Here is a 24,386-nt window from a genome sequence, read left to right as displayed (position 1 = left end):
TCAATAATAAAACTGGCGCCACTATCGACAGGCTCGAGGGCGGAGGGGGAGATAAACATGAGCTGGAGAAGGTGGTGCTAGTTGTTTCCTCGGATTTTTTTCGTTACTGTAAACGCCATTATGGCGATAATTACACAACGTTGTGTTTATTAGTGGTTTTTTTTTTTTTCGGAACCAGTGACTTGTTACGATTCAAGTCTGAAGATTATCACAAGACAATAGTTTTTGAGAGGTTGAAATTCGTGATAGTGGGTGGGTACGCGGTGAGGAAATTATTTCCATGTACTTGTCGTTGCGTTAATTAAACAGTTTTATCATGGATAATCAGATATGTCTGAAGTGGAACAGTTTTTTGAACAATATTGCCACGAGCTTCGAGAGCCTCTGGGAAGAGGAGGGTCTCGTTGATGTTACGTTGGCTAGTGATGGACAGTGTTTGACTGCTCACAAGGTTATCTTGTCAGCCAGTAGTCCTTTTTTTAAAAAAGTTTTTCAGGTAAGTGATTTTTATTCTCATTCATTGATTTTATTATTATTTTTAAAATAAAGTCTTTTTTGGGGGGGAGTAGGGTCCATGAATTATTCAAAGGATTCTATCTATGATTTTTTTACAGGCAAATCCATGTCAACACCCAGTAATAATCCTCCAGGATGTTCATTTCACTGAGCTCGAGGCTCTCCTTATATTTATATATAAAGGTGAAGTGAATATCGAGGAGAAAAAATTATCAGCACTGCTGAAAGCAGCTGAGACCCTCCAAATTCGTGGACTATCTGGTAACGATTCATTGGCTAAGGATGTTTGCACGAAGCTCACAGACCTGGGACCTCCTATTCTAGAAAAGGTCATTCAAAATGCTGGTGAGGAAGTCCCCAAGAGGAAGAAAAAAAAAGTGGATAAAGGAAATGACAGTTCTATTCTTGAAACTGCTCTGACACCGAAGAGGCCTAGGTCCATGAGTATGAGTGATACCTCCAGCAGTGAGAAGAGTAATAAAGATATGGATATGGATCATCTTACTGCCAATGCTGTTTATGATCCTCTTGAGATGAAAGTAACTGCTGGATTTAACTCACTGCATTTTTTTTAATTGACTAGAGGGAATTTAAAATGAACCTTTGCTATTTTTTTCTTCTAGATAGAACCATTCGAAGTAAATCTCGAAGATCTTGAAAAAACAGATACTGAAGACGTTGAGCGAAACAGACTAGATCCAACGAGTCCAAACGACACTCAAGGTGTGTAGTTTACATAAAAATGCATGAAAATTCCTGAAAATCCTCAACATTTTGATTCCATAACTTGAAATATTCCCAGTTCCCTAAATCGCACCCTAAAAATGATGAAACTCTCTCTAGCTCTAGAGTCTAGACTAAATGTTTAATCAATAAATAATAAAAAAAATTAATTAGTGCCTGTGAAGTTGATAATCGCGTGACTGTGTTTGCTTGTATTGAGTTCTCGTCTGTGTTCTTTCCTAAACGCACAAAAAACATGAAAATTTACACCTGAAGAATACAAAGAGAACAGACAAATAGAAAACATGATGTGTGTGGCAGGGAATGTTAGAGATCCAATGGAAGAGATTTCTGGTTCGCTGTCAAGCCCTTCAGGACTTACGGAGGCAAAAGCTGTACTTTATCCTTATCAACAATTACCATATGCTGATTTACTACCGAGCCCTGAAATCATTGGATCTTGGGCAACATCGAGACCTACGGATCATCTGGCTTGTGATATCATGAAGTTATTGTTTACATCTGAAGAGAGGATAATGTGTAATGTCAATGGAAAAATGGGAAAACGACAGTTTGATAGTAACAAAATAAGACTCATCAGGGAAGTTTTACTGCATTTTACTGGAATGTCAGCGAATAGTGTGGAATGGGAGGAAGCGTGGAAGACTTGTGTTACAAAGATTGATACTAGTAATAGGGGGTTGAAGAGGTATCTCTGTCAGAGGAGGGCTGTTTTCACTCAATGACTAGGAAGGCTCAAGTCAGGGGCTAAACGAAAACGCCATCACTGACTTGTCAGTTCTTTTAGATCGAGATTGTCCAGGTGGAATGTCATTTATTGCACTTGCAGGGGGTTGTCGACACATTCCACTTGGATATTCTTCAGAAAAAATTCCAAAGTTATAACAACAGTCGATAAATTTTTCAAATCTTCAAAATTATTCCCTCCAAGAGATTGTTTTTCAATCATTAAGTAATCTATTCACGAAAAAAAAACATTCCAGCATTTTCTGTAATATGAAAGTTAGCTTTAAAACCCTCCTAGGATATAAAAAAAACACACGATTGAATAAATCGCACGGGTAGTGTTCATTGTGAAGATATATCGAGTGCATTAGTGAACTTGCTGTTATATCTGTAATGAGGTGATAAGGATACTTAATTTAAATGTGAGATTTATTGAATAAATATTATGTCAATGAATGCTTATAGAGTTCGAGCTAGGATTAATCGATACATTGTGTAAGATACAGAAAAAATCTAGATGATAGATATGATTCTGTGATTGGATACAATCGAGTCAAAGATTTCGTTAATTACGTACTATTTAATTGACAAAATATTATTCATGATCTAGTGCATTTTGCTCAAGTAGATATTTGGTTTCTGATTTATTAATTCATTTATTTATCGGTGAATATTCATTACTTTATTCATGTAAATTATTATGTTTCATTCAATTACAGAATCCAAGTAATATAATTCGAGTGCTTCTCGATTTATGTGAATGAAGTCCGGGAATTTTTCAGAATAATCCAGATCTATCCAAAAATGTGTATCAGGAAGTAACGGATAAATACAAGAACCGACGAAAAAAAAAATACATGAATATTTTATATTTATGAAATAGATTGAATTTATTGAACCCTCTAGCATTATTAACCTGTCGATTGAAAAAATATTTACAGGCACATCGTCAATGCCATCGGTGACAGTGATACCAGAGGCCTCTGAAAATCTTGCGAGATTCAGTAAAAGATATACTAATGATGAGGAAGTCATTCAAGGCACGAGGATGATTTCCGAAAATGTTGAAACAATTACAGTGGATTGCGAGGATAAGATTGATTGCAATCCTGGAAAATCTCATCCAACTGCATTTTCATCTTTTTCAATTCCGGAGAATTCTTATTATACTGATAATTCCCATGTGGACAAGGCCAATGCTGGGTACCCACCTTTTCCATGTCCATTCTGCGACCGAGCTTACACCTCCTGGGGATTCAGGAGGAGGCACATTAAAGCTGTTCATACAAGCTCACCCAAGCTCAATTGTAAATGGTGCGCAGAGGTAAAATGTCCAATTTTGAATGTTGGAAGATGGATTTTTTATTCTTTATTACTTTCCAACGATTAATTATCATTAACATAAAATACATGGAAGTTTCTTCCCAATTTTACTAGATACTACCAAACCATGCAGCTTGGAAAACACATGTAATATCCTGTCATAATTTATCAGCATCAGATGCCCACAATGGCCTCTTGATCCTGGAGGAGGCTCACATGGTCCTCCAGATAGCTCATCCAACAAAGCTCGACACTCTCGTCAATATAATAAAGCAAAGCTCTCACCAGACAAGTCGTCAGCCGCCCGACTAGTTGGGGAAAATTTATACAAGAGAGAGGGAAGGTATCCAGAATAATTTATTTAATTTTATTGTGATTTTTTATTCATTTATTCTTATCTATAATTTTTACAGCGGAAGTATTCTATGGCCAGTAGATCAGTACAGTTATTGTTCAATCATTTATCAACCAGAGTCTTTTATACTCGCAATATATTTTATACCTAGTTGAGTTTTGCAGGTTGTATGAACATTCTAATTTTTTATGTATTAATTAAAAATAATTGGTATTTATTTAACAAGTGTAGGGAGTGGAATTATGAATTATTCATAATTCCCGGAAAATAATACGTCTGAAATAAAGTTATTTTTATAATTTAACAAGTCCTATGACTTGGATTTATTTATTTTATTCGTTGAATAATCTGTGATTGTTCACGAATTTATATGCGCTTATTAACATTATTTTTTTTACGATAATTTATGGATTTTATCCATTTGCGGTTTTTATTCTGCTCTTCCTCATATTTTTTTATTATAATTAATTACTAAAAAATCGGTACTTCGTTATTCTCATCGTTTTTTTACGGAAACGTTTTCGCAGCGCCTTCGCAAAGCGCTAATAATTATTTATCATGTAATATTATGATTTTTTCATAATTTCTGAGCTTAAAAATCCTTGCAATAACCCTCCACAATAATACCCGGTGCAATTTCGACACGAGATAGTCCATCAGGTCCAATAACAGTCGTTGGTGCATCAATTCGCTGAGTTTTTTTACCTGATTCCATAATAGAAGTGCTCGGAATAGCTTTATCCTCGGCCTCGTCACCTCCCCAGGCCCCCTCACGTCCATATTCCTCTGACATTCTCACCATCTCGTTGGGACTCCACTCTGGAGACTCAACATTACTTCCACTACGATAAACTGTCACAGCATCAGGATCATTACTGGCTTTATAGCTAAATTCATTTTCCCGCACTTGTTTCAATGGTTTTGGTAGAGAGGGTGGGTCATATGATGGTGGGGGTGGTCGATAGCTGTCGTATATAGGGGTACGTTTCATGGATTCACGTTGATGAGGAGTTTTTCGAAGCATTGCCTTGAAAAAACAACAGGATAAATTTATTCCTCACTTAATGACTCCACAATGTGCTTTGATAATGAGTTTAATTAATTATTTCATGGGATTGAGTGTTATACCTGGAAATTAAAGGGAGGCTCCTCATCAAAATCATTATTATTGCTATTTCTACGTCCAATAGACTTCAATTCATTAATCGGATTCGCCCTGAAAGTCACATTATCATAAATAAAATAATATTATGCCGTTGGGAGTTGTTAATAATCAGAAATAATTACGTACGAGTAATAATTACCTATTAGTACTAGCCATATTTCGATTTCTATCGAAATCTAGCTCGTCAGCACTTCCCCTTCGATTCGATCCCTCGTTATCTCCCCAATTTCTATTTTGTATTTGTGGAATCGGTGGAGGTGGGGTTTTTTTCTTGGACCTCACCGTTTCGGTATTATTTTTCATATAATTATTCTGGAATTTAATGAACAATTAGGGTTAATTGGTGTAATAAATATGAGAATTTATTAGACGTACTGAGCGAGATAGATAGCTTCCAGCAGTTGGTCCAGTTGGTCCCATGAAATTTCCCCTGCTATTCACAGTCGAGGTGATCTTGGGTGGGGCAGGTTCAGGTGGTAATTGAACAGGTACTCGGGGATCCCTTGAATAAGGAGTATTAATGATACTCTGTCCACTGTTGACGGGAGCCCTTGGTGATCTATGCGGGGAGTTGGTTGTTTGCACTTCAACATCTCTCTTGTTTGTATTTGCGAACCAGGGGACGGTTTGTCGCCTGAGAGGTGCGTCCCAATTCTCGTGCATATCCTCGTCGGATAATGAGGAGCACAGGGAATTACCCCGGTGCCTTCTGGAGGTGGAGGGCTCGTTCATGTAGGTTGTGTCGAACATGGGGAATTCCTGGCTCAGATCGAAGGGTAGTTTGTGTACCTGGGGCATTCGTTTCTCTAGAAATGAATCGACAGTCACATTGGGATCGATTCTCCCTGATGGCACCTTTAAGTTTGATTTATGGATCGATGAATTCAATGCCTGATTGAATAGGTGCACCTGTTGTGAGAGTTGCACCAGGTCTTGGTAGCGAACTGCTCGGTATCGAAGAAGGACCTGGGGGGAGGGTAGGGATGGGAAATTAATTATTTATTCCATTATTTTGTAAAGGAAAAAAGTGATCTCGATAGTTGAAAATTGTCCATAGAAATTTATTTCTTGTCATTTATACGACATGAGACTTTTTTTTTTTCTGGCCAACTAGAGTCAGGAAAAAAAAAATATCAATCAGCGATGGGGAATTTACATGTAAAATGAGAGTAAATTGATCGATCAGTTTTTTCCACTTGCATTCCTACCTGGAAGACACTCTTAGTCCTCCATTTTCTGAAGTAGTAAGCCATGAAATCTTTAGTATCAGCGTCAAAGTCACCCTTCAGGAGAGGTCCAGTTTCCTTTCGTGCTTGATGACCTCGAAATCGTGCTTGAATTTTTGTTGCTGCTTCTTCCTGCGACATGTTGGAGACACTTAACTTTTTCTGAAGTTTAGCTTTTTCATTTCCCTTTTTCTTATTCGCCACTCGATTAGCTTTTTTTCTCGCCAGGAAAGACCTAAGCATTGCTTGAATTTTTATGATCTTCCGGACTTGAATCTCGTATAGCCGGGCTAGGTACTCTTCGTTGTAGTATTTGAGGAAGACTTTTGTTTTACCAACAACCCAACCCTCCATTTTCAGACGTACCAGCAGTAGTCGACAGTTGTCTCGGGTTATTTCCACGTTTTCGTCGAAGTCGAAAGCTAGAAACTGATATCTAGAATGTGAGGGAATTATTATTTGTTTAATATATATTGTTAACTAAATAGTCGTGATTGTTAACAAGTTATTTGCACCTTCGGAGGAATTCTTGGAATGGCACCCGGTGGGGATACCCTTTCTGTCGAGCTTTGGCAGTGTCCAGTAAAGCAAGTGCTCTCATTTGTTGTCTCACTATCTCTCGGTGAAATCCACGAGGCTTTGCTTCTAGGTCGGCCCTGATACACCTCACGAAATGCGTTCCTCCACTACCTCCGCCGATAGAGAGGTTCTTGAGAATTTCCAAACTCGTTGACTTAAATATTGCCGCACACGTTCGCATTTTTCGGGTTTGAGAAAATTGCCCTCTCGATGCTGTATTGAATCTCTGATTTTTTAAGAAGATAAAAAAGTCAATTAAACTCATTCAATCAAATCAATTATCAAATTAGATTAGATTTACCCTAAGTCTCGAGGGCTCGGGCAATCCCAAAAGCTCCCTCTTGGGTTTCACCCTCTTCTGTGATGTTTTAGGCCCCTCAATAATAACCGTTAAATTTCCAGACTTTGTCAATTGATTTGTGAACAATTGCTTGATGATTTCGTGGGAAGATAGTCTCATAGTGTTGATCATCTCCGGGGGAATGAAGTCCCGGTTCTTTTCGACAATTTCAGTTGCATCGTAAGTGATTTTTCCAGTGTAATGGGCAATAGTGAATTCATGATAGCTCACAGCTTTTACGTGAACACTCTTCGCGTGTCTCTTGACTTTTTCAATCATGTACTGAGTGTCCTGTTGTTGGCGTGAGGCGTGATCGATTAAGAGGAATAATCCGGAATTTTTTCCCATGAGTTGTTCGATTGCTTCGCGATTATCGTAGTAATGAAAGTGCTGGACTGGAATATTCTCCTCTTCTTGTTCTTGCTGAAATGTAAAATGATGAAGAAATTGTGGCGAAGGATAACGAGAACGTTTAACAGATAAACAATTGTTCAACATACCATTTCCCATGCAAATACCCTCTGATTATAATAACATTGTAATTGCTCGTTCATAGTATTCACAATCAGCTGTTCAAATCGATTGACAGAGAAGCACTCGAAGCCGAACATATCCAGAACACTAACAACGTATTTATCCCCGAAGAGTGTTCTCGTCATAGCTAATTTTATGTTGATGGTATTAATTATCCAATCGACTAATCTTTGATATAGAGTATTTGCTAGAACATCGCGAGCCTCTTTGGCTTCCTCGCAAGTGTGTTTACGACGTACTGCAGTTCCTTTCTTTAGAATACAGTAGTTGGTGAGACACCAGACGAATTTTTTGGGATCTGCCCCTAAGTGTCCCCCCACTATTGAAGAGAAATAATTTTTTAATTATGTGCCAGGTGTGAAGAAATAATTTGGAAAAGGTTTTTTTGCCAAAGTAATTAAATACTTTGTCGAAGGGGTTTATTACCGGTATAAGCGAGATCAGTATTTTCCACTTCAGCCTCCCCATTACTCCCCTCGGCAAAGGACACCTCCCCAAGGAGTAAAATGGCTGACAGTGTAGACCAAATGAAATCAGTGTATTCATCCATTTCCATGAGTCTCAGTGTCTCCTCTATCTCATCAAATTTTAATGAATTTCCCTGAGGATCATTTCTTACTTTAAATGAACGATTTCTCGTGCTTGAATCGTTCATCCTGAGGTACCTCATCTGCCTACCCCGGGGTAAATTGTACTTCTTCAATCTCCCCTTAGCCTCAATACCATCGTACAAGTAATAAAAAACGTGAAAATTTGATTTATTTCTGGAAAGAAAAATAAATACGACAATTTTCAGTAGTGAGTGAATTAAAATGTCAGACAATTGGGATTAAAAAATTATTTTTACGTGTCTTTAGTGGATACTCTCCATTTCTCCAGCTGATACAACCAGAAAATAGCACCCGATGCTTTTCCAGTTGATCCAAATGTCGTTTGTATTTGCAAAACACATCGTGTTGAATTGATATTTAGTGGTGTTGCTGCATGGGAGAATGAGTGAATCAAGTCAATGGCTTTGAAAACTCTCACTCCAATGTCCGTTGCGCTCTTCAATGAGATATTAAATATTTTTATTGCCCCCCCATAAAGTACGATTGCACTCTTCAATAATTATTATTAATTTTCTGGTATACCTTGCCGAGGTACATGAGATGTTTGATAAGATGTAGTGCATTTGTTGTTTTCCCGGAATGACTTTCACCAGCAAAGAGAACGTGCTGGGGCTCCTCGTGATGGAGTACGTCCTGGTACGCACTATCTGCCACTGAGTAAATGTGGGGAGAGTTCTCCGATCGTGATTTGAAGTTGTATTTTTCATGGTACTGACATAGAAAATCATTAATTTTTTTATCAGGGGAGTTGGGGAGATTAGTTTACTACTGACATACTCACGTCATTCCCATAAATATCTTGAATCTCATTGGGATTGAGAATGATTAGGATATCTCCAACGAATGTTTGAAAATGGCCCCTGCGAAGTCTCTCCTGAAGTTCATCGAGTACTGTGTCCTCAGTGAGGACCTCCAGGGCAGCTAAATCCTCCGTCAACATGGCTTCGGCCGGTCTCTCTTGGTCCCTCTTGAGGAATCCATTTCTCACCATGACCTCCGGAGGTCGTGGTACCTGTCTCCTCTCCCTGACACCCATGGAGAGGGCCTTCAGCTCCTGCGTCAGATGATAATCGTTCTCGGGTAGTTCTGCGAGGAAGGGATGCATCAACATCTCGGCCATGACTGGCCTATTCTCCGGATTCTTCTCCAGGCATTCGGCAATAAAATCGTTGAAGTTCTCGGACCAATTGACAGGCCTGTGGAGACCTGGTGGTGGATTTCTCACGATTTGAAAGAGGACTCTCGTTGGGTGCATGTCCTGGAAGGGAGCTTTACCATCCGCCAGTTCAATAGCTGTTATTCCAAGGGACCAGACATCGGATCTTGCTGTGTATCCACCGTCGGAATCGCCTCGGCTAGTGACAACTTCTGGTGCCATCCAGCAGGGTGATCCAATTGTTGTATTTCGTTTACCAGCTTCGCCTTTGAACATTCTTGAAAAACCGAAGTCAACGAGCTTGACTTCTCCCTCTTTTGACAGAAGAATGTTGTCACCTCTGACGTCTCGATGAATTACACGATTTTCGTGGAGATAAGCTAGGGCCTAGGGTATTGTAGGAGGGATAATCATCATTGATTCGTATTAATAATGTGAATAGGGATAATTTTCATATAATTAATGAGTCGAGTTGATTTGATTAAAATAAAAAATATCAGTATTTTACTCTGGTGAAATGAAATTGTGACACAAGCATGAAATCATTAATTCACGACTCATCAAGACATACTTGGTGGTCGGTAACTTGTTAAAACCGATTTCTTTCTGGCTTCATATACCCCATTTTCATGATTAAACCGAGATAAAGTTACACAAAATGTGTATGGTGGTGAGTGAGAGGGTAATCGTGGAGAGAAGGATAGATATGAGAGGTTTAACGTAACATGCACCGGTGTGAGTATTTATTTCGCGTGTAATTTGCCGGCATTAAATGTCAGCTTGGCCTGATTTACCGCAAAAACTCGAGAGAGCAGACGAATTGCTACCGGTATAGGACCATAGCCTTTGTGCAATCGAACTTGTGCGTTTGAGGGTGATTGCGTTGAGAATGAGGAATGGGGTAGGAGGTGAATCTACAATGGTATTTAATAATTTATTGGATAGGGTTAAATTTTTTAATGAATTGAATGAAATTATGTCGATCATGTACTGGTAATTTTCATAGATTAATTTTCAAAGTAAATCTCCCGATTGTTCAATTTTTTTTACTAGTTGGGTTAAATATTGTCTTTACCTTGACTACTTCTTTGAGAACATAAGCGATCTGCTCCTCCTGCATTTTCTTCTCGGAGACACCGAGACCCCTCACAAGATCCATGACTGGTCCCCCCTCGCATAGCTGGGAAACAGCCACATGAAGAAGATGATGAAGACAAAAATATTTTTAACGTTCATTCGGGTTTAAAGAGAAAAGAGAAGAAAAAAAAGTGGGAAAATTAAGGTAGGGAGAGACACGGTGTAATGTCGAGCGATAATAGAAATACCTGGGTAATTGAGGAAGTAATCTAGGGAGCAGGGGTGGTGGGAAATGAGAATTGAATTGTGGTTGACTTTTTTAGAGATAAATGACGACTGAGCATTCAGGGAAGGTCATTATTCGCCTGTGGTTTTCTTAAACTCTCACGGATTTATATCTTTACTCTGTAATTATCAGTGTTTGTAAAAATACTGGACTGGTTTTGTTAAATTTTAGTATCTTTTGTGAAAAATACTGATATTTTCTGATACTTGATTGTTGGGGAGGGAAAAGAGTAACCCTGAAATACGATTTTTAAATTTTTTTTTTTTCATCGTTTGAATTCTTGGAATAATAATTTTTCAAATATTTCCCATCATTTTAAATTTTTGTTTCACTATTTGGACGAATTGCATTCTGCCAAGAGCAGTAAGAGGAAACAGAGTGAGTTACAGGTATGAACTTTATTACAAGCAAGGATAAGAGAAGGGCGAGGGTGAGGGGTGAGGTAGGGTCTAAAATGTAAGAGGACGCGTAACGACAATGTGCCAGTGATTTATAGCCAACGATAATTCATATCGTGCATTTATGATCGCATAGTCAAGAGTCTTTGGTAGCATATATGCTTTCATGGAGAGTATGGGCTGGAGGACGAGCGCATGATTCGTGAACACCCCTCCCCCCATACACCTCTTGCCTACACACCACCGAGTTATGACTCTGGTGAACGTGGTGAGGGTGAGTCCTGTCGACTCAAATGTCTGCAATTAATCTCGGTGTATGATGGGGAGGTGGGACGTGGGAATAAAATAAAGTTGGTGGTACGACAGTGGGGAATGGTATCTTCTTTCAACGAGTAATTTTTTTTTCAAATGCGAAAAATTTTCAAATAATGGCGATAATAAAGGGTGATGGGTATTTCAATTAAGCTCACCGATAGACTGATCTAGTTTGTTACTCGATGATATTACGTATTATATTCGGTTTATAATAATTATTCATTACAGACACAAAAAGCGATAAGTAATAATATTTTTTGGAGCACCGATGGAGGTCTGATCGTAAATTAAGTACAGCGACGTAGCCGGGACCTCACCTGCATATACGAACGAGTTTAATGATTGTTTAATGGCCACGCGTGTCGTAAATTATCCGTGTATTCGAGCGTCTCAAATCCCTGAAATTGCCTCCGGGTTGCGAGGGAGATCGCCAACTAACAGTGAAAAATTCACCATTCACCAGAAACAAGATGAAGTGAGTAAGAGAGAGGTAGATAGAGTACTTTGGTTACGGTGATGTTGGATGAATCGGTTCACCGTGATATCGGTGGTATAGAGGGGATAGGATAACAACGATTTTATCAGTTTTTTCATGGTTTCATTGGTTCCAAGTATCATACTTACCTCCATGATCAGCCATATTTGATCGTAGTCTCCTTTTCGCGATGATCTCTTACGGTAAATACCGTAGAAATCAGGGAGATTTGAGTGGCCACAGAAATCACGAAGTACACGGTATTCTTCGACTATTAGTTGTTGTGTGTCGGGGGTCAGATCTTGAATTTTCACTGCAACTTTCTTGTTACCTGTTGATAATCGGTATTAGTGGCTGATGGGATATTATCTTAGGATTTATTCATTTCCGTGATTTAATCAATTTAACAATCTTCGAGTGATGAGTGGGATACGAACTTTGTAGGAAACTCTATGGGATTTTTTATTTAAATAATAGAATTTATTTATTCGTATTCACCAGCTTGAGTGTCCACCGCTGAGTAAATGGTACCACAAACCCCAGTCCCTATGATATCCTTTAAAACATAACGTTTGCCAGGATCCTGAATACTGTCCATGGTCTTCAAAGTTCCAGGTCCTGGTTTTCCAGTTGCCCTGGACTCCTCAATTCTTGATTTAGGTTTTTGCCCTCTGTAAACCATATTGCTATCGTGATTTTGACTAGAGGAACGATCCCTTCTCGGTGGATCATAATCCCTTCCATTACTGAATTCATAATCATCGTCTCGATGAGCTGAACGCCCCAGCTGCCTTCGGCGATCCTCATCGTCTCGGAAGTCAAAGCTCTCCTGGCTACCATATTGCCCCCTCCGATAATCCATTCTCCTTTATATATTTTTTTCTCACTGTCAATAGCCCTATAAATGACCGGAATTTTCACGTATTTTTTAGCACTTGAAAAATTAATAAATGATATGAACTAATATTCACCTCAAAATTTATCGATTTTATTTACCTAAATAACAGAGACATTATAAATAATTTAATTTTTCTCGACCTCGTACAGCATTTGCTAAGCTTCACTAATCGGATATACGCGAGAAGTTCCTTTGCAAAACGTAAAACATTTCTTATCTCTTTTCACTCTAATAATTCAATTTTCCAAAAATATCATTACGTCAATGATTTGATTGAGTGTTCAAGGAGTCTCACTGAATATCCCTCGGGATAATGGGAGAAAAAAAAATCAACAACGGAATCATTTTCATTATAATTTATTCTCAATTGTGTTAACAATTTTTTCAATACCCTCATCTCTCTTTCTTTCCTCTCGGTTATCGTATAATGCAACGATTTGTCGGCTTCACCGTGTACGTATAAACCCATGTAATGCAACTTTTTGTCAGTTGTAATTCGCAAGGAGATATAGAAGCGAGAACGCGTCACTGAAACGTGCTTCCGAAAATAAAAAAATAATAAAAAAAGCTCTGATGCATTGACGAGGTTGAATTGCCATTTCTTTTATTCTCAAGCTCCTCTCGATTTTATCTGATTTCGTTCCACCTTTCCTCATGGGAGTTTAAAATTATTGGATGACACCCTGGTGTTAAATTATTGATGCTCAATGCAGTTGAACAAGTGGAAAAAGTCTTTACACATTTTTATCGTCTTCGTTTTGTCTTTATTCTCGATTTTTTTACGGGTGAATGGAAGCAGATATGGAAGTGAGTGTCGATGAGAGGATTTGGGGACGAGTGATATTCTGTGGGAAAGTCAGGGTATGGGTTTTTGGATCGTTGAGGACATGGGAATGGACGTGATTGGGCGTTGGGACCGGTTCGTGTACATCCCGAATGTATAAATTGACATTTGCACGGAGTTAAGGCGACCCAGGAAGGGTGGCAGCATTAATCGTTATATATTTTTTTACCCCAAGTAGTTTTTCATTGTAAAAAAATTGCCGGGCGGAAAATTTTCTTCGCCAATTTCATTGTTTGAGGAAAATAAAAATTCTCGTATGATATGACAAAGGTAAAAATACCCAAGTGAGGTAATGAAAGAAATAAAACTCACCTTTAATTAACCCGTCTGGGCAATTGAGGTACCTTAGATCCCCAGGGGCAGGCGAAAGCCCTCTGCTCACGATGTAGGAGCAACACTACACGTTTTTCCAACCCTCGAGAGAAGTGGTAGACTAGCTACTGGTGGATAACAATCCAACTACCCAACGATGAAAAATCGTTAGTACTTGGAAGTTGTGAGGAGAGGTGACAGAGGCCAGTGATGGAGTGAGGGACACATTGGCTTCGTTGATCCAATAAGGTCGACTTAATTAACTAACTCCCAAGCCTGTTAGCTCATTGATTCAAGTCTCAAAGCACTTGGTGCGTCTTCATATTACCCTCGACATTTGTAAAAATGGATTTCATTCGTGAGATTCCAGAGATAAAAAAAAAATTATTTGTAGTGAAATATTCTAGACAATTGGATTATTTATTAATCAGTGACCCATTAAATAATTGTCTATTGGATTGATGGATAATCTATTGAAGATACTCTGTTGTAGACACTAGTGAGAATAGTATCAAAAGAAAAGTAGCAACAAATGATATGCCCAACGAGCATCTAATCTTATTGAACGGATCGATGGACTTTTACACAACCGAGAGATATCTTTTACCGACACTATTGCATTTAGCTATAAATTAATGCGTTTTATCGCAGCTTCTTCTTCTTCTTCTTGGTAGACGCGTGGTGTTGTCGCGTCAAAGGATTTGCCGCCTTGTGACTTTACAACGATTATGTGCAACACATACTCCAACAACTGATCTTCAACGTTAACTCGGTCGTACTCTTAGAGATTCAACGTTGAAATCTTCTTGTTGAGTTTCTTACTTTCCTGGGGGATTTCTCAGTTTACTGTTGTGTCTTACGATCAATCTGAAAATCTTCTCACGAGCGAGAAGAGGTCGAGAATACTGTCAACTTCCTGGTTTTTGATTATTATACCACACCCCGGGAAAAGATATTTTTAAAAAATGTGAATTTTGTTCGTGGAAATTCGCGATAGAGAAATTAAATTCTTAAATTATTCAAGAAATTCTTTCACACATGAAAAAAGTGATTAGAACAGTTCTCATGTCGTAGGGCAGGAGGGGGAGAGGGAGTAATAATTTAAAATCATTGTTTTTTTTATTGAATTTGATTTTTTTATTGTTTATTTTTCATTTCTCCTTTTCTCGATGATCAGATTTCTTTACATTAACTCTGCTAATAATACTGTGATAGAGGTGTTACAGTTGAGAGTTTGTTTCTTGAAAAAATTTTTCTTTAAATTAATACAATAATAATTAAATAATATAAGTTACAGTGTTACACGTAAAACTAGAAAATAAATTAAAATACCACGATTCAATTACTAGTTCGTGTTTTCATAATTGTGAATAATTCGTTACACATACAGAATATTAAAGCCATGCGATTTTTATGCAGACGATTATCAATGATTAACGTTTATCATTCACGATAATAACTGGTGAATATCGATGAAGTATTTGTTCTTTACACAATTATGAATCAATAAATTAGTCACTGGGAGATTCATCAATGAAAAAAAAAGAATCGACTTTTCGAATCAATACAACAAGTATCTCCCACAATAATGAAAAAAAAAATAAATGAAATAATTGTTGTTCGGTACAGTGAGAAAATATGGAGGGATGAAAAATTGATTAATCTAATAAAATACATTTTTACATTTGAGTCCAAAGGAAATAATTCCAAACGGAATGTAGTGAAATGACAATTTACAGTAATTAAAATTAATCCTGTATATTATTAATATCTCTCTCGTTCTCTCGGTGCTGACAATAAATAATTCACTTGCATACAGTTATCCATTCTTCGACTGTGCAATTTTGACACTGTACAACGCAACACCAGTGAAATTTGCATCTGCATCTCTCAATTCTCCTCTGTCTAACGACATTGTAACCACGTCCACAGCACAATGATGCACATCCATCACCCCCTGGACTTGTTCTGTTGCACCTGCGTCCAGCTGTACCAGGTATATCCTGATAAGGATCCCTCTCGCAAAAATTTGGTGATTTCTGATAGTAGAAAAGTTGTTTAACTAAACCCTGACTTTTTTTCTTTTTACTACCACTGTTGTTATCACGCCCAGGACGAAATTTTTTCTGTCCCCGGCGATCAGGACGTCGTCGTCGTGATCCACGTATCCTTGTTAATGGTGTTACACTTCCTAGATTACTTTGGGCAACGAGTATAGCACCCCGAAATCGTTCCTTCAGGGTTTTTCCAACTTGTCGAAAATCGGGTGCAACTTTCCAACAAGTTTTTAATTCACATGAGCCGGACATTCCATGACATTTGCAACGAATTTGCATATTATTTGCTAGTGCCTGTAACAAAAATTTATTTTGTAAATCCTATACTACTTTATCATGAAAAAAAATGTCAAAAATTTGGGGGTAAACTCTAGACAAAGAGGTGTCGCGTAGAAAACAGTTAATGAGTCTATGGTTGGGTGGTCCAGCCCGAGGCTTCGTCTTAATAACGTCGAGGCGAGTGGTTGAACGTAAGGGGAACTCCTCCTCTCCTTTTTTTTCTCGCTTTTCTACCCTCTCCCCCCCCCCCGTCATTCAATGGGCACACATGCATACAGAATAAAAACAAAGGCATGAACGATGGGAGAATCGAGAGATAAAAAATAAATTACCAAACGTCCAGCTTGATTATTGTGGAGATTAACGGTGGACTGTATATCGCCGGCTTTCTCCCGTGAATCCAAAAATTGTCGGGAAAATTCCATTCCATATTCGAGATTGTGAGAGCAACCACCCCATTTCCAATGTGTACCACGTGCTTTAGCTGGTGTTCTTCCCGTATAACTTGATGGATCACAACCGCAGGATATGAGACGTCCCATACTGCAAGCTCTTGCCACCGAATGGGCAACACCAGCTGATGATATTGCATAAGCAAATGCCGTCTCTCTGTATCCTGAAGTATAATTAATAATATTAAGTGGATAAATTGTTCATGAAATTGTCTAAACAACAAACTGGATAATTTTATTTCTATCAGACATACAACTGTCAATTAGGGGGAATTGAAAAGGTCGAGGGAATTTTCTGTCTCATTCAATGGCAATCGTATCGTCAATCCACAAATTCAATGAAATCACGAGTGAAATTGAGGAGGAGTTGAAGAGGCAGAAGACGAAGAATAATGAGGAGTGACTGAGTTGGTAGCAAATTGCCAAGTCGTATTCCTTTGAATTGATACGTGGACCAATGTTGAAAAGCGTTTGAAGATAAAATACCAGGGGTAAAAGGTCCACGACATTGATGAGTTGAGTGAAAATATCAGGTGATGGAACGAGATCTTGGTGACATTGACTTCTTTTGGATATTCACAAGGGGAATACCATAGAAGGAAATGACTGTGTTTTCGTGGTGATGGCTCCTGGTGGCTTTGCTGAATGAAGAAAGAGGATGTGGCTGGTGATGGAGGGAATTGTAGGGAATCAGGTGGATTTTCGTCAAAACAATGAGTTGGTGGTGATGAAGGGTAGAGAGGGGAAGTGGTCAGAATGGAGTGATTCGATGGTTGGATTGTTACGGACTCGGGTGGATGTCTCCAGTCCTCTTTTCACCGAATGTATAAGTGATATAATCCCGACAGGGCTCTCCCCTCCCCCCCCCCCCTTTTCTCAATTCAGTTTGGCGAAATGCCGGGGGTAGAGGACGGAATTGGCAATTCACGATGGCATGAAAAAAACGATACATTGACAGAAAGCGATTCGAGAACAGTCCTGGGTGACACTCGGTTGGTACGTGCGAGATTCATGGCATGAGGCCATTCAGGTTGTTGTCCTGGACTCTGAGTTGTTTATTGTCAAGGATTTTTCGAGTGATGGGAGGAGAGAAAAAGAAATTTCAACGATTGAAATTGTCATATGTTCGATGAATGTTTATGACTAAGGCTTCCTCATCTCTATAAATTGTTGATAAACTGAAGGTTGAGCATTTAATAAATAAAGAAAAACTTTATTCCAATATATTTTCAACGCATTATTGTTGAAGCAACTGTTTTATAATGCAGATAGAAGTCAGCTAACAGAAGCGCAGACACAGGGGGAGTCGTAATAAATCCTCCAGGTTGGAGTTGTATGTCTCCAGGATATGGTTAGAAAATTGTTGCGTCGAAGTAAGGATGAAGGGGAATAGAGAAAACGAGAGCCACATCTCTCTTTGTTTCCATCCTCAAACGTTTTCAGAAGCGCGACTTTTTCCTTCTCTCGTCGCCTTCAAGTCCTTCTCGAGATGAGACTTTTTTTCTTTTTTTTTTTTTTCGTCTTCTTCTTCTTCTCTCTTGAAAAGTGCGTAGTGATGTACAAGTCCTGTTACGGTTTATAATAGTTGAAAAGGTTTCAGGCGTGTCGATTTTAGACGCCTCACATCTACATGTATATTTATGTACACTATGTATCACCTGTCAGTAGTTTTTCTCGTTGTTGGTTTGAGGCCAGGCCAACGGCACTCGGGAGCTGTTTAAACCGTCTGTCACGGTATCCTTTCACGAATTGACCGTGACTCTGACACTGACGCGCGATGCAACACGCGGCCAACGGGAGGCCTTTTATATTTTCATTTATTTAGTTGTAAATTTTTCATCTCTTTTTTTTTTTCTTTCATTTCTTGATATTATGGAATTTTGAATGAATTAACGAAGGGTTCCCAGGACTTTTCGACATCTACCTGCGATCAATACCGGAAAAATGGTGTCTAAGGGCCCTCGGTTATGTTTTTAACGGTGAATTATCGATGAAGATTCAATCAATATGACCATTATTCAGATTATAATCTCAAGTATTTGGGATTGGGAATTTAGCAGAGCTATTGGGAAATGGTTTACGCAACTCGTTGACATTTTAATGATTTAATTTCGGATATATTCGAATATTTATCGAACCCTGAAGACATTCAATAATGAACATTGAATTATTCGAGAGGTTGAATCCGTTTGGTTCGTCTCATAAATTTATTTCACCTGAAAACTATTTATTTAACTCAAATTCTTCTGTTAGGGGGCATGATAGGGGGCCAGTTTGTAAAATAATCATTGAAAATTCGCGAAATTATCATGCTTGATTTCCACGAAAGAACCGCAAAAAAAACTTATTCCTAAAATAAATAAAAAAGAAAGAGACGTGATAGTGGGACACGGTATGTGTGATCATGAGGTGGAGATAATGCAGCTCTGACACATGACATCCAACTGCATAACAGACGGATGCTGGTCTCTTTATAGTTTCAGGTCAGGTGCGCGTTGAGAGCTGGTCTCATGCCTGATGCACTACCTATACTTGTTTTCCACTGTTGTCGTCGTCGCAATATAAATGTTTCCGCTTTTGGGGTTGACGCCAAAAATTCGAGATAAATAAAACGAGTTGAAAGAAGAAGAAAAAAAAAATAATAAAAAATTGTGGGAGAATAGTTGATGGGTGTTCACTCACCTCGTTGTAGCAAAACACTACTTTTCTGTGTTCTACTGCTGGCAGTGAGGGATGAACAATTCCATCTGTGCCAGGTAAACTGATGCTGACACTCACCAATAGCCATTTGTAGGCCCTTGAGTGCAGCAACTGTAACGTCTGGACTAACGTAACACAAATCCCTCTGTTCTTTGGTAAGACCTGGTATACCATTGCATATAACTGCACTACCACTCACCCAATCGTCCACTGAATTACTCATCAGGCTTGATGCACTGCAACATAAACATGAAGATATTACTGATTTTTTACATTTTTTTTTTAATGAGGATTAAGATGAGAAATTCAAGTGGTGGTGCCGTAATTTATTATTGAAAATTCGGGGAAAGATTACGAGAAGTTTCACGTGCGAAAACATCTTGTCGTTGTCTCAGACAGACAATTCCCTTTCGCGGACAGAAATGCATTAAATTTTTTGTTGATAGGGAGCACCTGGAGATGAATAAGGGACAAAAAAAGGGGGTGGAGGGAGGAGGAATGAGATGAATAAAGGATTGGGTCGTGTGCGTTAGCTCTCAACCGGGGGATTATTGAGCGCTTCCATTAGTCCGTACAACATAGTCCGCGAGGCTATCTTTCGCACTATTGATGATCTAACGGTAACAGATTAATGAGCCAAAGTAAAATCAACAAATTGCCCAGTACGGTACAGCGAAGACGGTCCCCAGGTCTTTCGGTTTTTTATTTTACATCTGACTGATCGTTTTACCTCGCGGAGGCCAGAAAATGGCATCTTAAAGTGACCATTTCGGTGTTATATTGCACTGGGGCTCTTCAGGGGTTTTTTTTCCCTTTGGGATGATTTTTTTTTCCTTCTTTATCGGTTCATTGGCGGTTTTGAGACACCCCCAGTGTCCTCGGCACGTGGCGCAGTACGAGTGTCGGGGTTACGGGGGATTTGGATGATGAGTAATTACTGGCAGTTTCAGATTTAAAGGGTTGAAAGTGAGAGGGAGGGTAACGAACTCCTTTGATGATATTCGAGACGAATGACACGATTTTTTTTTTTTCTTCACAACTTGCGATGTTCAGTGAATCAAAATAATTTTAGGGAGGGAAAGGGTTAAGTACTCGTGAAAAATTGCAGGTATTTTCCAACTAAATAATGATATTTCTATTTTAAAAGTGGAATTAGCAGTTAATCATCCAAGAAAATAATCAACTGAAGTGCATTATTACTTGAAAAAAATAGTCACCAACAATTTCGCAATATTTAATGCATCGAGTACAACATTTTCCCTCCCGTATATCGAGTTCATGACGTAAAGTAAGATAAATAAACATTGGGTTAAAAAAAAAAAGAGCAAATGCTCTCATGCAGGAGAGGAGATGGAGGGACAGTAAGGAACGCTATCGTGCATGTCTCGCATTTTTGTAATAATCCAAGAGGTCGCAAAAGAATCCAACATGGCGGATTGGTCAGAGTCGAGTGGTGTCTCGGAGGCTTCTACCGTTGACTGGTCACATGCACACATTAAAACACATTGACAAAGTTCCAATGTATTTTATTTACCCCCTTTGGTGTTCCACCTTTCTCTTTTATTTTTCGGACAAGCCACCGAGATGAGGAGAAACACGGAATGGAATTTAGCTTTTAATGGGGGAATACCCTTCTGCTATTCAGCCAGATGGAGGCAAAACAGTGGTTTTTGCCGTATCAAAAAACAACTTTAACGAAAGGGGAAAAAAACAACATTCATTACGATAAATTGTCGTCCGGGCGCGCATAACACTTTCCACCAATCGAATTAGTAATTGAATTTGTTGTACGTTTGTCAGTGATTTCCCGAAGATTTATTAGATTTTTTCACGAATGGTTTCGATAATTTAACGCCCTGAAAACCCCTGGTTACCCACCCCAACCCAGTGGGCTTCTGAGAAACTGAAGGGTCGATTTCTATCGTTGGCTATTTTTTTTTTGTATTTTTAGTCGCAAAATTGTCGAGGAATTTTGGAATTTTTCTGCGGGTGTCCGTTTTGTTCGGAAAGATTGGAATTTCATGGGTAGTTATTCTCGGAAGTGATGGTCAGTCCTCAGGAAATTTCAAGCTTCGGAAATAATTAGAAATTGGGTAGAAAAGTAACAATAGTTTGTTAGTTTATTCCAGGAGATGATGAGGAAATAATTTCTTGTGAGTCTGGTCTCAATGGAAACAATATTCCGTTTGTTTAAATTGAGGTGTTGATCGGTATTACGAAATATCCAACTGAAATACTGAGAAAAATTGTATGTATCACGCAGGGATAGTGTACGTGATTATGATTAATTCTGCCAAGTGTCTGTAAACGACCATCACATCGTGAACGAGTTTATAACGTCATTATCTCATCGTTCGAGTTGTTCAAACGTCGTCTCCTGGGAGGGCATACGTGTCTCAACTTATGATGTACCTTTGAGATTATTTATAACGTTGCTTCAGTCTCTCATAATTGAACGACGTCATTCCAAGGGTTTTCGTTATTATCGGGGGGGAGGCAAAAACTCCAGCAAATGAAGCGACAGCAGTTTTCTTATTTTTCAATCGCAGGGGGAATGCAAGGACATGTCATTGGAGGAAAAAAAAATGATTTTTAAAGAATTGGAGGCTTCAGGGTTCCCTTTGGATTTGTATTAAAGCTCAGGGAAATTTTTAGTTGAATTTGGCTTTACAATTTCATCATCCTGTGCTGTAATTTATTTACTGACTTTCCCACCGACGGCCGACAGTCTTAATGACCGAAACATCCGCTAGATTTTCTACTTTAACTACCACTTAGAGTAATTAGAAGGAAATGCAACAGTTGAAGAGGAAAAAATGTTAATTAATTGAAATTAAATGTAGAAGAGAACGTCTTAAATTATTCCAAAACAACCCCTTCCTTCCCCTAAACTCACCGTCTTCGTTCGACAAAAACCACGAGCAGCAGAACGGCAGTTGCCAATCGATTGAAGCTGATCCTCGATTTTTTCGGGACAAACGTACGACTCGGAGGCATCCTGTCATTGCCTCTCCGGTCCTCTCGTCAATCCGGCCAATTTTCTCACAAATAACCCCCGTAAATTTCACACCCCCACAAATTTTTACCCCTCACCGTAAGTCAAACGAAAAAAAAAATTTTTTTTTTTTAAAAACCCCCAGTGAATTCACTCGAGTCCTGGGGAAAAACAATCGCGCGTTGTGTGTCTGTAGGGTCCTTTCAGAGCTTTTCTAACCACTGTAGGGACGTGCTGACGACGTTACAGAGTAGACGGCGGTTCTCTCTGATCAGCGGCGCGGCACGCGTCGAGGACTACTCGCCCTCCGGCACCGGCGCTTCTGCTTTGACGTACGTCAACGGGCTTCGAGAGACGGCCCACGGTGCAATCTGCATCTACCGAAGCACCGGTTTCATCCAACAAACGAGAGCTTTTTCCGAATTAAAAATAATAATCCCTTTTTTCTCACCACCCCCTGCCCCCCAAGGGAACCCCCCGTCACACGACAATTCTCGCGTCAAAATTATTTAATTATTGTGACGAGATGAAAAGCCATTTTCTTCACTCATTATTATCACACTAATTATTGTCACAGTGCGATAAAAAAAAAAAATCCTCTTCACTTCATTAAAAAATTAATTCACTCGATTTTTACTCTCCACTGGCCACAAAACTGACACTTCACTCAGTTATTTATCTCTTCACAGTAATTTTATCTCGTGCTATGAGGACTTGACACACGCAACTTCCGGTGTCTCACCTCAAGTGTCAAGAAAAATATATATATATATTTTTTTTTCAAAAAAAAAAGGGAAAAAAACAGCGAGACTTGACTACGACGGAATGAACGTACCTCCTCTCTTTAACCAAAATGTACCCCGTTTTTCCCCAGCGTTCTACCTTTCCTCACCTCACACCACCAAAAACCTCAGCACTCGTAACACCACCACCACCACCACCACCACTTTCTCTCCACCTTAACGCCTTATTTTTTCTTCCTCTCTCGTTCCTTCCCTCCTCCACCTCCTTCTTCTCTTTCTCATTCCCCTCCCCCTCACTCCTTATTATTATTGTTATTATAATTTTTTTTTTTAACAATTTCGCTCTCTCGTACTACGAAATATGTCAATTAGATCAATTGCTCGTTGAAATTCTCATGATTTAATCAACTAATGAATTATTTTATTATGGAGACTCTCTTGTGTATCGGTTTTGTGTCAACTATTGACACTTTATTTAATTGTAATATCCAATAGATGGATGGATAATTGCGTGGGGGTTGTAGTGTACGGTTAGAATGAAAATGAGGAATTCACTTTGGTGTTTGGGCCCGAGCTGTCAGGCAGAATCGCTCTGTCTATGATGGAACCCTCGGTGCGCGCACCAGTGTTGGCGTTCACCACATTTGAAAAAGGGGGGGAAATACACCTTCCCTACAGGGGGAGAGAAAGGAGAGATACACAGCTGAGGAGCAACAAGGAACTAAATCTTTATCCCCCCTTCTCTCGTCAACACTATTCGTCGCTTCACCACCACCACCATTAGGGTCCCTCCATTCTCTATCCTCTTTTATTTGCTCTCTTACTCCACCTCCGAGCGATCTTTCCAGTATTCACTGGACGTATCATCGGTTACGGGGCATAGACGAGATGTTCATCCAACTATTCCATTGGAAAAACAATAATTTTTTGCAAAAAAAATAATGTAAAAACGTAACACTCGTTTTCCTGAATTTTTTGGAGAATTAAAATTGACCAGTTTATATTGTTTATTTTGGCAGAAATTTGCTTTTACATTTTTGGGGGATGTTTTGGGGTGGGGGTGGAAAATAGGGGTGGGGGGAAGATGTCGTCCGGGGAATGGGGGCGACAGGGGATGCGCTCTCACCCTGTGCCCGAGTCGTCGAGAAATAGTCGAGAGGCGTCTGTCTAAGGTCACGTGATGTGGACCGGTAGGAGGAGCCACACCCCCCCTCCATCCCTTGTGAAGGTTCAAGGGAATTGTGATTTATCTCTGAGGCACCCCCTACTCCACTTGTGTT

At 39.1% G+C, this 24,386-nt stretch overlaps 3 protein-coding genes across 8 annotated transcripts; 1 reads left to right on the top strand and 2 right to left on the bottom strand.

The window, feature by feature from the left end:
* Window positions 1–106: 106 nt before the first annotated feature.
* Window positions 107–3,971, top strand: LOC135171308 (protein jim lovell-like). 5 transcript variants are annotated; one of them, XM_064137770.1, is made up of 6 exons: window positions 107–496; window positions 615–777; window positions 841–1,055; window positions 1,140–1,239; window positions 2,928–3,310; window positions 3,424–3,971. In XM_064137770.1, exons 1-6 carry the CDS (start codon window positions 317–319, stop codon window positions 3,619–3,621), a joined length of 1,239 nt encoding a protein of 412 aa, XP_063993840.1. In that variant the 5' UTR covers window positions 107–316; the 3' UTR covers window positions 3,622–3,971. The 5 variants fall into 5 exon arrangements, with proteins under 5 accessions (XP_063993840.1, XP_063993842.1, XP_063993839.1 ...); XM_064137769.1 differs by having other exon boundaries at window positions 112–496; window positions 615–1,055; window positions 3,424–3,652; window positions 3,723–3,971; XM_064137772.1 differs by having other exon boundaries at window positions 111–496; window positions 615–1,055; window positions 2,928–3,300; window positions 3,424–3,559.
* Window positions 3,960–14,067, bottom strand: LOC135171304 (neither inactivation nor afterpotential protein C). Of its 2 annotated transcripts, none has more exons than XM_064137763.1 (16): window positions 13,881–14,066; window positions 12,325–12,724; window positions 11,976–12,157; window positions 10,351–10,455; window positions 8,901–9,662; window positions 8,642–8,830; window positions 8,356–8,555; window positions 7,935–8,272; window positions 7,475–7,827; window positions 6,936–7,397; window positions 6,571–6,860; window positions 6,038–6,491; window positions 5,205–5,795; window positions 4,969–5,141; window positions 4,793–4,880; window positions 3,960–4,691 (listed from the first exon to the last, which is right to left on the bottom strand). In XM_064137763.1, the coding sequence occupies exons 2-16, from the start codon at window positions 12,686–12,688 to the stop codon at window positions 4,257–4,259; spliced, it is 4,986 nt and encodes a 1,661-aa protein (XP_063993833.1). In that variant the 5' UTR covers window positions 12,689–12,724; window positions 13,881–14,066; the 3' UTR covers window positions 3,960–4,256. The 2 variants fall into 2 exon arrangements, 1 of the variants encoding a protein (XP_063993833.1); XR_010300524.1 differs by having other exon boundaries at window positions 4,667–4,691; window positions 4,956–5,141; window positions 13,881–14,067.
* Window positions 14,068–14,821: 754 nt separating this feature from the next.
* Window positions 14,822–24,138, bottom strand: LOC135171310 (protein Wnt-10a). The gene is made up of 4 exons (XM_064137773.1): window positions 22,265–24,138; window positions 19,351–19,604; window positions 16,549–16,832; window positions 14,822–16,231 (listed from the first exon to the last, which is right to left on the bottom strand). The coding sequence occupies exons 1-4, from the start codon at window positions 22,363–22,365 to the stop codon at window positions 15,686–15,688; spliced, it is 1,185 nt and encodes a 394-aa protein (XP_063993843.1). The 5' UTR covers window positions 22,366–24,138; the 3' UTR covers window positions 14,822–15,685.
* Window positions 24,139–24,386: the final 248 nt, after the last annotated feature.

The sequence above is a fragment of the Diachasmimorpha longicaudata genome, chromosome 19 (genome assembly GCF_034640455.1).
Source record: "Diachasmimorpha longicaudata isolate KC_UGA_2023 chromosome 19, iyDiaLong2, whole genome shotgun sequence".
NCBI classification, from domain to species: domain Eukaryota; kingdom Metazoa; phylum Arthropoda; class Insecta; order Hymenoptera; family Braconidae; genus Diachasmimorpha; species Diachasmimorpha longicaudata.
This window is presented reverse-complemented; position numbering and strand designations above follow the sequence as displayed.